This window comes from Muntiacus reevesi, chromosome 9, assembly GCF_963930625.1.
Source record: "Muntiacus reevesi chromosome 9, mMunRee1.1, whole genome shotgun sequence".
NCBI lineage: Eukaryota > Metazoa > Chordata > Mammalia > Artiodactyla > Cervidae > Muntiacus > Muntiacus reevesi.
The window spans coordinates 44024889-44040761 of NC_089257.1; the positions used below are offsets into that span (position 1 = coordinate 44024889).

General features: G+C 40.4%; 1 protein-coding gene across 1 annotated transcript; it reads right to left on the bottom strand.

The window, feature by feature from the left end:
* Positions 1 to 2258: 2258 nt before the first annotated feature.
* Positions 2259 to 3212, bottom strand: LOC136175888 (olfactory receptor 52L1). Its single transcript, XM_065946076.1, has one exon. It carries the CDS (start codon positions 3210 to 3212, stop codon positions 2259 to 2261), a length of 954 nt encoding a protein of 317 aa, XP_065802148.1.
* Positions 3213 to 15873: the final 12661 nt, after the last annotated feature.

Genomic DNA, 15873 nt, shown 5'->3' on the forward strand with positions numbered 1-15873 from the left:
CTAATAAATACATAGCTACTTTTGCTTTCTTTGTTACATTAGTACTTATAAAACACAAATATGTTCAATATTTCTTCCCTTTTTTTTTATACTTTTTTAAAATTTATTTTTTATTAGTTGGAGGCTAATTACTTCACAGCATTTCAGTGGGTTTTGTCATACATTGACATGAATCAGCCATAGAGTTACACATATTCCCCATCCCGATCCCCCCTCCCACCTCCCTCTCCACACGACTCCTCTGGGTCCACCCAGTGCACCAGGCCCGAGCACCTGTCTCATGCATCCCACCTGGGCTGGCGATCTGCTTCAGGATAGACAACACACATGCTGTTCTTTCAAAACATCCCACCCTCATCCTCCCCCACAAAGTTCAAAAGTCTGTTCTGTACTTCTGTGTCTCCTTTTCTTTTCTGCATATAGGGTTATCATTACCATCTTTCTAAATTCCATATATATGTGTTAGTATGCTGTAATGTTCTTTATCTTTCTGGCTTACTTCACTCTGTATAATGGGCTCCAGTTTCATCCATCTCATTAGAACTGATTCAAATGAATTCTTTTTAACAGCTGAGTAATATTCCATGGTGTATATGTACCACAGCTTCCTTATCCATTCATCTGCTGATGGGCATCTAGGTTGCTCCCATGTCCTGGCTATTATAAACAGTGCTGCAATGAACATTGGGGTGCACGTGTCTCTTTCAGATCTGGTTTCCTTGGTGTGTATGCCCAGAAGTGGTATTGCTGGGTCATATGGCAGTTCTATTTCCAGTTTTTTAAGAAATCTCCACACCGTTTTCCATAGTGGCTGTACTAGTTTGCATTCCCACCAACAGTGTAAGAGGGTTCCCTTTTCTCCACACCCTCTCCAGCATTTATTGTTTGTAGACTTTTGGATAGCATCCATCCTGACTGGCGTGTAATGGTACCTCATTGTGGTTTTGATTTGCATTTCTCTAATAATGAGTGATGTTGAGCAGAAAATTACTAGAGCTAATCAATGAATATAGTAAAGTTGCAGGATATAAAATTAACACACAGAAATCCCTTGCATTCCTATATACTAACAATGAAAAAACAGAAAGGGAAATTAAGGAAACAATACCATTCACCATTGCAACAAAAAGAATAAAATACTTAGGAGTATACCTACCTAAAGAAACAAAAGACCTGTACATAGAAAACTATAAAACACTGATGAAAGAAATCAAAGAGGACACAAACAGAGGGAGAAACACCCCCTGGTACCTTCATGAAAACATACCGTGTTCATGGATTGGAAGAATCAATATTGTCAAAATGGCTATTCTACCCAAAGCAATCTATAGATTCAATGCAATCCCTATCAAGCTACCAACGGTATTTTTCACAGAACTAGAACAAATCATTTCACAATTTGTATGGAAATACAAAAAACCTCGAATAGCCAAAGTAATCTTAAGAAAGAAGAATGGAACTGCAGGAATCAACCTGCCTGACTTCAGACTCTACTACAAAGCCACAGTCATCAAGACAGTGTGGTACTGGCACAAAGAAAGAAATATAGATCAATGGAACAGAATATTTCTTCCCTTTTTATCTTTAGCAAAATGATAGGCAAATTAAAACACAATAAATTTAAAATACAAATAAACATTTTAAAAAAGAGAAACCACTACACGTGTTTTTTCATTGAAAATAGAGATCATATCACATTATTTCCAGAACCTATTATGTTACCTGCCCCACTTAAGTTTATTTTAAATAAATAGCACCTATATTGCAGTGAATGGTATTCTCTCATATTGTAGCTGTCTCAGACGCTTTAAGAAAGACTCTTACTACATAGGAACCTGGTGACCTGAAGCTCACAGCACTTACATCTTTGATGACACTCAGAACTAAAACTAGGCAAACATTAGCACTTCTCATACCCACTCCAGATGTGTTGTACAGTCAGTCTTTAGAGATAAGAATAATGGCATAATCAGAGCTTTCATCTATTTCTCTTATCCTTAAATCCCTCCATCACCTGATGTAGAGAAATGTCAGGATCATGAAAGAAAGAACGGGGAAAATATTTACAAGTTGAGCTCTCCAGGCACATACCAATCAGCTGTGGGGCCAAGTGTTCATGAGGTTCTTTGCCATGAGACTATCACAACCAGAAGGACTTCTCACAGTAGCAGTGGACTCTATCCATATGGCCGAGACCAACCATGGGCTCCTGGCAGCATGGCTGGCAAGAACCTCTGAAGAAAATGATTGGGATGTGTTCAGATCTGTCCCTTTATGTCAAACACCCTGAGTACTCGCTGGCGGATCTGCTGAGTCTTCACCCCATAGACCAGAGGATTGAGTGCAGGTGGCACCAGGAGGTAGAGCGTGGCCAGAAGAACATGGACGTGATGGGGCACCTGCTGGCCAAAGCGGTGAGTGAGGAAGGAGAATATTCCAGGCACATAGAAGACCAGGATGACACAAATATGAGATCCACAGGTGCTAAAGGCCTTAAGTCGGGCCTCACCCCCTGGTACCTTCAGCACTGCCTGCAGGATGAGGGCATAGGAAACACCAATGGCCAGGACATCTAGGCCAACCACAAGCAGTGCCACCGCCAGCCCATAGGCTCGGTTCACTGTGCTTTCTGAGCAGGCGAGTTTTACCACGGCCATGTGTTCACAGTAGGCATGGCCTATGACGGTGGCCTGGCAGAAGACAAGTCTCCTCAACAAGATGGGGAAGGGGAGGAGGAGGAGTAGCCCCCGCACCAGCACTGCCATCCCAATGCGCCCTATGACCCTGGGATGCAGGATGGCAGAATGGTGCAGAGGGTGGCAAATGGCTACATAGCGATCCAGAGCCATGGCCACAAGTACACCCGACTCCATGGAAGAGAACGCGTGGATGAAGAACATCTGGATCAGACAGACGGTGTACCCAATCTCGTGGGCGTGAATCAGGAGCACTGCCAGGGTTTTGGGTGCGGTGGAGGAGGCTAGGACCAGGTCAATGCCAGAGAGCATGGCCAGAAAGAGGTACATAGGCTGGTGCAAGGATGGGTCAGTCCAGATGGTGAGGAGGATGGTGACATTGCCCAGGAGGGCAAGGAGGTAAAGGACACACAGCGGGAGGGCTATCCAGTGCTGGCTTTCCTCTAAACCTGGGATGCCGATCAGGAAGAAGGATGGCTGGGTCAGCCTCCAGCTGGAATTCCTCAGGGTTGTCATCTAAATGGCTTGGAAAGGGAAGAGGCAAAAAGAAAATCATAATTTCTCCATTCCTGGTGCATTTTTTTCTGTCCCCATAACTCTCTATTTCAAACTTTTGCTATGTCTGTCTCTTATCATGATGATTCTGTGCTCCTGAAACCCCCACTTAACAAGAAATACGAACTAAATAGCTATCATGTTTAACTTCTGCAAAGTTAAAACAAAAATCTTTAAACTAGGTATGTTTGTGTATGTCTGTTTGTCTTAAAAGACAGACACAGTGTGAAATCATTGTCTTTTCAGTGTAAAAGAGGATTACACACTTGTATTTATGTATTATCAGTAAGAGTCAGAAATGATTTAGTTCTTGTGGATTATAAATCTATATATCACTTCAACTGTCTTTTTCGTAACTCAATGATAGCATAAAAAATTGCCCCAAAACTGTGACCATGGCAGGTACAAAATCTGAAATGCCTGGAAGGGTCATATCTCCCACCTTTTGCTTTCCTTCCAGATTCAAATCCATAAGTAAAAGAACATTTTTCATTGACACCTCCAAGAGAATCTCACAATTTTATAAAACTTCACATTTCAATGCTGAACATTCTACAGAATGAGAAAGTTAATTCTCTCTTAACTACTTCTCTTCTGCTACAAGTTTCAACCCCTTTCTCACGTCTCAGCTGAGGAGTCAGAGGACAGCTGAGCATTTGTGGAAGGCCACCACCCATTGCTCTGATAGGAGCAGTGTCAGCAGAACAGTGGAGGAAGATGAAGATAAACTTTAGTGGGCGAAGGAGAAGAGCAGAGACGTGTGTCTGAGTACAACCTGCCTCTTCTTTGTACTGTGTTTTTGTGAGTTTAGGAAGAAAGCTGAGAGCTGTTTGTTATGCATTAATTACTAAAGTACACAAGAAATCCCTCAATGATTTGTAGAGGAAAAGCAAAAGGGACTTTATTCCCAGGAACCTAAAAATGAAGATATATTTAGCTCTCTGGCCAGAAAGCAGAGGACAAGTAACAAAATTTGAAGTGTCCATTCCTAATTATTCATGTAAATTTAGTCCAAGTGACCTGTCATCTATGAAGCCTTCCCCAAATACTGTGAGGCAGCCTGGCACGTCTCCTTTACTTTTCTCTAAAATCACCTTCCTGGCCATGTCATTGCACTGATTACTTTGAACTGTAAAATTCACCAGTGTGTCAGTCCTTTAAAAGTGAGGACTATGCCTTGCTTATGGGCTTTCCTGGTGGCTCAGTGGTAAAGAATCTATGTTGCCAATACAAGAGATGCAAGTTCAATCTCTGAGTGGGAAGATACCCTGGAGAAGGAAATGGCAACCCACCCCAGTATTCTTACCTAGAAAATCCCATGGATAGAGGATCCTCACGGCTATAGTCCACGAGATTTCAAAGAGTCGGACGTAACTTAGCAAATAAGCATGCATGCATGCCTTGCTTATGGCAGCAGTCACAGGGCAAGTCCCAGAAAGGCCAGAATTTAATTGGTGCCTTGTAATGTTTGGTGAATAAATAAATATCTATATGACTACATTTAAAATAAATAAATGAGTATATAAAGCAACCAGGAATTATGAGAACTTGACAAGACAGACCCTGAACTTAAGGGACAGGAATGATGTGGGGGGAGAGGGGGGCATCTATGAGACATGGACTGATTGACCCTCAGTGCTCCTCACCAAGTGATATTCTGGGTGCCTCATGGCAGAAGAACCACACTGAATCTCTCTGCCATAGGAAGCTGTAGCAGAATCCTAGGTGTGTGTCAGAAATGAGGAACTCCTCATGGTGGTCAGTTCTACCTCTGTCTCTGTCACTGCAGGCAAGAAGGCTCTTCTGTAGGCTGTGGCCTGTCCCTGCCTCATTAATCTCCTTCTTTACAGTGGTGTGGATGTTATGATTGTAGTAAGGGGAGATGCAGGGACACAGATAGAGATTAGGCGAGGACACAAAAAGTGTAGGTTTGTGGTGATGACCTACTAAGAGCGAGAAAAATAGAGATCAAACCCTCAGATGTAGAGGTCAAATGTCAAATCTGAGACACATAAATAATCAATAAAATGCCTAGAACAGGGGTATCGTTCTCTTGACCTCTAGGCTATCTTCTGAAAATGCGTGCTTTACAGTCCCAACGTGTGTGTGTGTGTGTGTGTGTGTGTGTGTGTGTGTGTGTGTTAGTTGCTCAATCGTGTCTGACTCTTTGTGACCCCACAGACTGTAGCCCACCAGGCTTCTCTGTCCATGGGATTCTCCAGGCAAGAATACTGTCAGTTCCAACATAGGATTGAGCAAGACTTAGCAACATGAAGAGAACTTAGAAGGAGGAGAAAGTTCCCAGACTCAAGAAGGTTTCACTAAGACCCTTTCTGCTCAGCTGAAGAAATCTAGTTCCATTTCTGTCTCCATGATGATCTTCCGCCTGGCTTGGAAGTATCAGTGATAAAGAAGATTTTACATCCAGAAGGTCCACACAGAAATCTCTGAATCCCCAAGAGGAAACAAAACGCATCACATTGGTCTGGGCAGCTCAAGTTTTACAAGGATATGAAGCATGGTACTAGCTCTGGCAAGACTTGGATAAATTAGGTAAATAAGACATACCTACATGCACAACGTGTGATGAGGATGCCAAACTAGGAGAATGCTAAAGGCCCCTGTGAATGACTCAGCTGACCATGGAGATTTACTGGCATTGGGAAATATATGCAAGCTCACGGTTTATCTTGCAGCAGGTGTGATTTGAAGGGCAGAAGCTAAGGGGATTGAAAGAGAGTGGGTTAGTTTTGAGGAATCAGTTAGTTTGGAGGATAACATCTCTGAGACAAAGGGAAATAAGCTTAGAACTACTAAGAGGTGTGAAACATAGTAGAAGACACAGAGCCATCATAATCAACCAAGAAATAACTCCTATTACAAGGATTATGGGAAAGGTAGAAGTCATCTGCCAAGAGTCTTCCCCAGAACCTTAAGCTCCAAACCTGACCTCACTTTCCACAACTGAAATACAATGCAAAAACTTTTAGCTGGTTCTGTCATCCTCACTCTGAAAGGCAAGTCCATTCTTGTACTGCCCCAAGGTAGGGTTGGTGACTGCAAAAAAGGGCTGAGCAGGGCAAGTGTCATTACCAATCTGCAGGTCCCAGAGGACACTAAAAACATGCCTGGACAGAGCCAGAGTTAGCCTCAAGAATGACTGGAGGTACACAGAGCCATCTTCTGCCCCAGGGGTAGCTGGTTGGACAGAGAGACAGAGCAGGGAGTGGCAACGTCACCTGATCCAGGGTTCCATTTGTCCAGTGTTGATCATCAACCCCAAACCTGTCCATCCTGATGCCTCTGAGGATGGCTCATGCTCAGTGAGCTAGGAAACCCACGTTGCTCTGTCAGTCAGACTGCTCATATTCACAGGTCAAATTCAGCCCCAACAAATTCTTTAGTGGACTCCATGGTTAAATGGGTTCATTCCTCCATCTGTTCAAATCGTCAGGTGCTAAAAGTCCATAAGTAAGTCAGTCTCCCTTGCTGACTCATCCAAGACAATTTTCCTTCCTGAGTGCAGTTCTCAGCCAGTGTCTGGTTTATATACAAACACACAGACTTGACCCTCTTTGTTCACTTTGAAACAACACTGAAGGAACATTCCCCTCAAGAGCATCACATAGAATTAGCTTAGGTATCTAGAGTAACTGGATCATAGTTTAACCTCTTTCTCTTCTCCATATTACCCTGACATCCTGACAGATACAACCAGGTATAATTTTCAAGTATGCTTCACAATAAACTTCTTGCATACAAACCTCCAAGCCTTACTCTGGAAAATCCAACCTATGACAAATGCCACATGTTTTTGATAAATTGAGTGCTTCTCTCCTAGGGGATTGTGACAGATCCACAGACATCAACTCCATTCCTACAGCAAGTATGAGATAAATATTGATCCTGAAACAGCTCCTCCGAGCAGGTTCCCAAAGAGGCAGACTAAGACCTTTGTCATCATATCTAACCAAAATCCCAACCATAACTGTGGTATTTTAGAACCCAATGCATGAATGCTAAGGTTAATCTGAAAGAATAAACACATAAAAAGAGCTTCAAAATTGTAGTTTTTAGTTACATGGTCCTGTTGTGCATTAAATTTTTATAAAAATAGACTATTTAATTCCGTTTGATACTGGCACAAAAATAACCAGGAAGACATATGAAACAACAGATTACCCAGATATAGAATTAATGCATGCCTGTGTGTGTGTTTAGTCACTTCAGTCATGTCCAACTCTTTGTAACCTTATGGACTGTAGCCTGCCAGGCTCCTCTGTCCATGGGATTCTCCAGGCATAGAATTAATACATATAAAAATTATGTATATGACAAAGGAGGCATAATAATCAGTTGGGGGAAATGTAGATGCTATTTTTTAATAATTCAAAATCAATTTCTTTACATACTTCTCATTAACATCAAAATTAATTTCATATAAATGTTATGTCACAAAACCAAAAGCTCAGCTATTTAAAATTTAAAGGCTAAGAAGTGAATATTGGTCAAAATTTTGAGTAAAGAATAGTTCTCTGCACTTTTTACTTGAGGAATGAAGTGTTCTTAAAACTTCATGAAAGCTAAGTAGACTCTCTCCTAGTGGTAATAAATAATAATGATGATAAGAGTAATAACAATGATGAAATTTGTTTCTATATGTTTACAAAGTTCACAGACTACCATAGAGAACATTCATAAATTCCTGGTTAACAACTTCATTGTAAGCCTGAAACATCTAGATAAAGGCTGAAAGAAAATACTATATGTTTGATTTTTAAATATAAAGTATAGCTACATCAAGTCAAAGTTATCTATGGCCTTTCCAGTAGTCATGTATGGATGTAAGAGTTGGACCATAAAGAAAGCAGAGTGCCAAAGAATTGATGCTTTCAAACCGTGGTACTTGAGAAGACTCTTGAGAGTCCCTTGGACAGCAGGGAGATCAAACCAGTCAATCCTAAAGGAAATCAGTCCTGAATGTTCATTGGAAAGATTGATGCTGAAGTTGAAGTTCCAATACTTTGGCCACCTAGTAAGAAGAGCCGATTCATGGAAAAAGACTCTGGTGCTGAAGATTGAAGGCAGAGGGAGAAGGGGGCAACAGAGAAAGAGATGGTTGGATGACATCACCAACTCAATGGATGTGAGTTTGAGCAATCTGAGGGAGATAGTGAAGGACAGGGAAGCCCGCTGTGCTGCTGTCCATAGGGTCACAGAGTTGGATAAAACTTATCCACTACATAACAACAACAACAAATCCAAAGTTATGATTACAATCATTTGCTTTCAATTCCATATTCCAGACAAGAAGAAGGAAGAAAATCCTCAAGAGACTTTTGCGTTTGATTGATTGAAATGAGTCTGATGTCCATATTTAGGTCCAAGATTCAAAGGTTAAATATTTCAGCTTCACAGTCTCCATGATAGAAGAGAGTTATGGAAAAATGGGTTTGAATGGATGTTGAATAGCTTCAGTTCAGTTCGGTTCAGTAGCTCAGTCATATTTGACTCATTGTGACCCCATGGACTGCAGCATGCCAGGCCTCCCTGTCCATCACCAATTCCCAGAGTTTACCCAAACCCATGTCCATTGAGTTGGTGATGCCATCCAACCATCTCATCCTCTGTCATCCCCTTCTCCTCCTGCCCTCAATCTTTCCCAGCATCAGGGTCTTTTCAAATGAGTCAGCTCTTTGCATCAGGTAGACAAAGTATCGGAGTTTCAGCTTCAACACCAGTCCTTCCAATGAACACCCAGGACTGATCTCCTTTAGGATGGACTGGTTGGATCTCCTTGCAGTCCAAGGGACTCTCAAGAGTCTTCTCCAACACCACAGTTTAAAGACATCAATTCTTCGGTGCTCAGCTTTCTTTACAATCCAACTCTCACATCCATACATGACTACTGGAAAAACCATAGACTTGACTAGGCAGACCTTTGTTGGCAAAGTTGAATAGCTTACTCTTAGTAAAAAAAGATAATATACATCATGTACTTTTCATGCAATGGCTTCAAAATTGATAAGACATTGGATCATGAAGAAAGTCTCAAAAACTCCAAATAGTAAATAAGTTCCAAAGTCTCTGAATCCACATGACAAACTCTGAAATCACTGTAGCTTCCTCCTTCCACTCTAAAAACTAGCCATACTGACATGATGTTCAATAGTAAATCAATCTATAATATGATACAAAACAAATGGAGAGGTGTTTATAAAGCAGAAAATATGGACATACTTCAAAAGACGAAAGACAGCTCTGATGAAATTATGGGAAAGAATGGAAGCTCAAAATGTGCACAGGAAAGGACTGCTACAAAAATAATATTTATTCAGAAATGTCTGATACTAGACAGGCAGGACTAGCCTTTTGCATATGTAGTATTAGACCAAGAAGTGAGCCAAAAATCAGACAAGAGGGGTGAGTGTTCCAGAATAGTGGTGACTGGGTCAGAAAATAGGACAGTGATCCACGTGGTTATAAATAGCCATGCCCCATGAGAAATGGGAAAGAAGCTCAACCATACATCAAGCCCTAGCACACCCCGCAACTCCCCAACAGTTTTCATCAAATAAATACAACAGCATTCTGAGATTGCCAACTAGAAAAAATAATAATAACCACCCAATGACCAAGATGGCTTGGTCTAAACTTTGGACAGGTTTCTTTAAGACTACAGACCCCTAGCCTTAGTTTCCTTAGAATATTTGCCTGAGAAACTTTAAGAAATTATAAATTATTTCTCTGCCCTTTTGCCATGTACATAAATCTTCTCCCAACCTCCTCCCAGTTTTGCAACCTAGAAATGTCTTTCTCAAGACGTGGAAACTTCCTCTTAAAATATAAACATTGAGTCTTCCCTGGTGGTTCAGTGGTAAAGAATTCATCTGCCAATGCAGGAGATATGGGTTCAATCCCTGATCCAGGAAGATCCGACATGGTGCAGAGCAACTAAGCCCAGGCGTCATGACTGCTGAACCCATTTGCTGCAACTTCTGAAGCCCAGGTGTTCTGGGGCCCGTGCTCTGCAATAAGAGAAGACACTGCAACGAGAAGCCTGCACACCACAACTAGGGAGTGGCCCCCACTCACTGCAACTGGAGAAAAGCACGTGCAGCAATGAAGACCCAGAGCAGCCAATAAATAATTAAATAATTTTTTAAATATATATACGCATCAAAGGAGATAGCACTCCATCTCTCAGTCTCTATGGAGAGTAGGAGCCTAATTTCCAAGAGCAGCAGTTAGCAAGCACAGATGGCTTTTGCAGTCTCAAGAATGACTCAATATGTTTGACATACCATATTGATCAACCTCCCACTAAAGCCTTTCAGTACTTTTCCACTAGCTCAGCGCATGACTGAAAACCATTCTTCCTGACACTTTACCCCAGTCCAACTCCACATTTTGTTTTTGTGAAATTGGGTATCAAGACATGGTCTGTGACGTCTAAACATATCTGTGCTGTGGGAATATAGTCACTCATTTGACAAGTGATGTTACAAGCCCTAAGTAACTGCACTACTGCTTAGGATCTCTAACAGACCACATCCTTATACATAGTCCCTTCATAAGTAAACCATTCTTAAATTATTCTAATATGAGTATATGCTCTGCTCTCTAGTGGGATTCTACCTAATTTGATGTACATTCATTAGCAAGCAGTTTCAAGGTAGTGATATGACCGATTTTAAACAATCATAGCTTTAAGAAATGAATAAGTAAAGGCAATATACAAGATACCTCTTAGAAGATAATAGGTCAATGAAAGGCAGATCTGGGGAAACCAGGGTGAGACCGGGAAGTACTTGGAAAGACCTAGATGAAACTTTGTGGAACAGATATTTTTTGGCAGTTATTGAAATTATGGAAAACTGTTGACAGTGGGGGAAAAAGGATACAGTCAGTTTTGCTGTATCACTTGGTTTGAACATACAAAGGTGTTCCAACACCTTTGTGATATATTAGATATATATTGTGGTATATTAGAAAACATTTTGAGGATAGTTGAATTTCATACCTGCCTTTGTGTAATTTGAACACAGAAAACTGCATCAAGTTGAAAATGACCCTCCATAAGAATATACAAAACACACAAATGCACATATCCCTAACAGTTACAAGGTACCTTACTTAGTTCACTTCACAAATTTCCATCTAATTTCAAATAAAGTTTCTTTTACTACTTCAAAATAATTCACAAGCTGCAGCTTTTCTGTCAATGTCCACAAGCACACTTCCTGTATTTTTCAAAGTAGAGCATTGTATTCAATGCAGTATTTTTTAACCATTTAATGTGAAAAACTCTGCTACTGTATATTGTTTTCTATCTTTTTTATCCTACTCATTCCATTTTTCCATATATCCTACGGCTTTTCACATGGGATTTTGCATAGCATAGTGAATTTTAAGAATTCATGTGTTATGTGAGAAGAGAACCAACTATACCTGATAGAATGAGTGGGGAGAACACCAAGCCTGAGAGAATGGAGAATACAGCTTCTTTCAGCAGTTCAACCTGGCAGGGCTGTCCATCTGGGACAGCTGTCCCTGGAGCTAGGCTTGAATAGGACTATTCTGGGAGTGACCAAGTGTTGGAGGACGAAAGGAACAAAAAGAGTCCACTGAACTGAGATGGTATCTTGAAACCAAAAACCAAGGCAGGCAGCTCCATACCCAATAGGTTAGTTTATTATAGGGTAATTTATAGGATGGGTTTGGGTAGATGACAATCCAGAAGCATTTGCAGCTGCAAATGACAGCCCAGATTTCACTGGGACAATGTTATAGTTAACCTAGGGTCGGGAATATGTGCTTAGAAATAGGAAGTGTATGCCTAAGTCAAGATTTATAGTCTATATAAGAACTCCTTCAATCATCATATTGATCTTTTGTGTCTCTCTCTTTTTCTTTGATAATCTTACCAGGACCTCATCAATATTATTAATCTTTCCAAAGTGCCAATTTTGCACTTTTGTTGAATTGTTAAATTTTTTCTATTGTTTCTGCTTCCAATTTTATTCATTCTGCTATTATCTTTAATAATTCCTTAATCTTATTTACCTTGTCTAAATTTACACTTCTTTTTCTAACTTCTTAAGTTGTCACCTTAGATAATTGATATTAAATCTTCATACTTTCCTAATAAAAAATTTTAAGTGTAATTTTCCCTCTACTTTAGCTATATTCCACAACTTTTACTACATGCCTTTACAAATTAGTTTGAAATATTTTCTAATATTCTCTATGATTTCTTATTTGAATCACAGATTATTTAGAGGTATTTTGTTTAATTTCTGGTTGTTTGGACCTTATCATGACATATATTGTTATTGTTTTCAGTTTAAATATATGTTGGGTTTTTTCTTTGAAATTTATTGACATAATTTATGACCCAGCACAAAAATGTACCCCTCTCCCTCCACATTTTTCAACCTTCCTTTACCATTATCAAATGAAAGTCGTTCAGTCGTGTCTGACTCTTTTGTGACCCCATGGACTGTAGTCTGTCAGGCTCCTCTGTCCATGGAATTCTCCAGGCAAGAATGCTGGAGTGGGTAGCCATTCCCTTCTCCAGGGGATCTTCCCAACCCAGGGATCAAACCCAGGCTTCCCGCATTGTGGGCAGATTCTTTACCATCTGAGCCACGAAGGAAGCCCAAGAATACTGGAGTGGGTAGCCTATCACTTCTCCAGTAGATCTTCCTGACTCAAGAATTGAACCAAGGTTTCCTGCATTGCAGGGGGATTCTTTACCAGATGAGCTATTAGGGAAGCCCTTGTAACATTTTCAACCTCTCCCAAAGAAAGGAAAATGTGCCCTCTGCTGCCTACTAAGGAAGAACCTTATCCTCCACTTTTCTCTCTTGCTTGCTTTTCTGTATGGGAAGAAAGGTCACTAACTGGACAGAGACTGTTGGAGTAATGGGTGGGGTTGTTGAGGCTGAGAGTAGGTAGCATGTTCCAACCTGTCCATTTCCCTGACAGCCTGGAGGATCTATAAGGACAGATATGGACCCTCTTTTGCTTCATATTCAAATTTCATAAATTCACTTGCATACATACCCATGATTTGCTTCCCAGAGAAAACTTGGGAGCCAGCCATTATTTTTTTGTAGTTTACATTTTTCTAAATCTTCATCCATTTATGGGGATCCTACAAATGGTTCAGTGGTAAAGAATCCTCCTGCTAATACAGGAGATGCAGGTTCGATCCCTGGGTCAGGAAGATCCCCTAGAGAAGGATATGGCAACCCACTCCAGTATCCTTGCCTGGAAAATCCCATGAACAGAGGAGCCTGGCAGGGCTACAGTCCATGGGGTCACAAAAGAGTCAGACAAGACTCATAAACTGAGCGAGACCAACAAAGATATTTGTACTTGGAGCAAAATGTTCACATCAAGTATCCCCCCAGACTGGGGAAGGGAGTAAGCAGCCATCCCAAGATCTAGAATTAAGGGAATGAAATCGATGGCCCTCTCTGTGTTCTCTGACTTACATATATCAGTCATGACTTACTGGAGAGCTATGCATATGGAAGTTATTAAGCTCTATTATTCCTTTCAGTCAGTTCAGTCATTCAGTCACGTCCGACTCTTTGCAACCTCATGGACTTGCAGCACGCCAGGTTTCCCTGTCCATCACCAACTCCTGGAGCTTGCTCAAACTCATGTCCACTCAGTCAGTGATGCCATCCAACCATCTTGTCCTCTATCGTCCATCTCTCCTCCTGCCTTCAATCTTTCCCAACATCAGGGTCTTTTCCAATGTGTTAGTTCTTTGCATCAGGTGGCCATCAGGAGCTTCAGCTTCAGCATCAGTCCTTCCAACAAATATTCAGGGTTGATTATCTTGCTGAATTGATATCCTTGCTGTTCAAGTGACTCTCAAGAGTCTTCTCCAACACCACAGTTCAAAAGGATCAATTCTTTGGCCCTCAGCTTTCTTTACAGTCCAACTCTCACATCCATACATTACTTTGGCCCCTCTTTAACTCCTTGTGAGTGATCACTACTACCAAGAATACAGAGAGGATTAAGAGTAGAAAACCTGCACTTCTAATCTCCAGCAGTACTCCTGAGCTTTTTTCTATCAAAGAGGCACCCTGTTTCTACCAAGTTGAGGAACATCTAATTCCAGAATGAGAGATCTATATTCTTAATCCTAAACTAAAACCACACCAAAAATTACTAACAGAGTAAAAGAAGCACTCTCTGCAAAGGTACCAAGTTTGTGCATTCATCCTGTATCACAAGTACTGAAGATGTTTCTTGCATTGGAGGTTAAGTTAGACACTTAGATTTGAGAAGTAAATGAAACATAAAAGACTCCTATCTACCAGAAGCTTATGACTTAAAATGGAAGCTATATACAAAACTACTAATACCACAAAATCAAATCTAAAATGTAATAATTCTGATTCAGGATACTGGATTGAAAATATTATGTACTTTCTCTCTCTCCCAAAAGTCTCATTTAGTAGACAAATAATTATGAAAATAACCATAACAGTTCTATGATACAGAGACATGTAAAAGGATTGGTTTAAATATTTTCTGATTTTTCAGAATCCATAAATCAAATTGGATTGGAAATATATAAAAAAACAAAATGAAAAAATCTGCAAACCAATGTAAATGTGGACAGTAGAATTATGAGTTAGGGAAAGAGTAATTAGAGAAGTTACAGCTTGACTTAGAGATAAGAAATGTTCTTATTAAGAGATCTAGGGAATATTCCAAGCTTAGAATAATAGAAATGAAAACAGAAAAGAAAAATCATTCAGTGAATTGATGAAGAAATTATTCTTGTAGTGCCAGAGATGGGTCAGTTTAGTATCCTGTGCACACAAAGTGACAAGGAAACCAGCTCCCTCTATAAATGAAGGAGATGTTGCTACTTCTCCAAATCCTGTCATTGCTGTGGAGGCAGACAGAGAGAATCAGTTAATTCTGAGGTAGTGTCAGTTCTCAAGGTTAGAAATAGCTAAAAATCATGGAAAAGCAGCTCCACAGATCAGCAAAATACACTGTAGTATCTCTGACTCCAGGCATAAAAGCTTCTCTATTTCAGCAAAGCTGAAAAAAGCAACAGTTAGAACTGAATATGGAACAATGGACTGGTTAAAAAATGGGGAAAGGAGTATGCCAAGGCTATATATTGTCACCCTGCTTATTTAACTTATACGCAGAGTACATCAAAATGCTAGGCTGGATGAAACATAAGCTGAAACCAAGATTTCCAGGAGAAATATCAATAACCTCAGACATGCAGATGACACCACCCTTATGGCAGAAAGTGAAGAGGAACTAAACAGCCTCTTGATGAGAGTGAAAGAGGAGAGTGAAAAAGCTGGCTTAAAGCTCAACATTTGAAAAACTAAGCTCATGGCATCCAGTCCTATTACTTCATGCAAATAAGTGGGGAAACAATGGAAACAGTGACAGATTTTATTTTCTTGGACTCCAAAATCACTGCAGATGGTGATTTCAGCCATGAAATTAAAAGATGTTAGCTCCTTGGAAGAAAAGGTATGACAAACCTAGATAGCATATGAAAAAGGTAAGACATTACTTTGCCAACAAATGTTCATATAGTCAAAGCTATAATTTTTCTAGT

Bases quoted from the DNA above. Each gene is read 5' to 3' on its own strand.
- LOC136175888 (XM_065946076.1), bottom strand. From the start codon at position 3,212: ATGACAACCCTGAGGAATTCCAGCTGGAGGCTGACCCAGCCATCCTTC.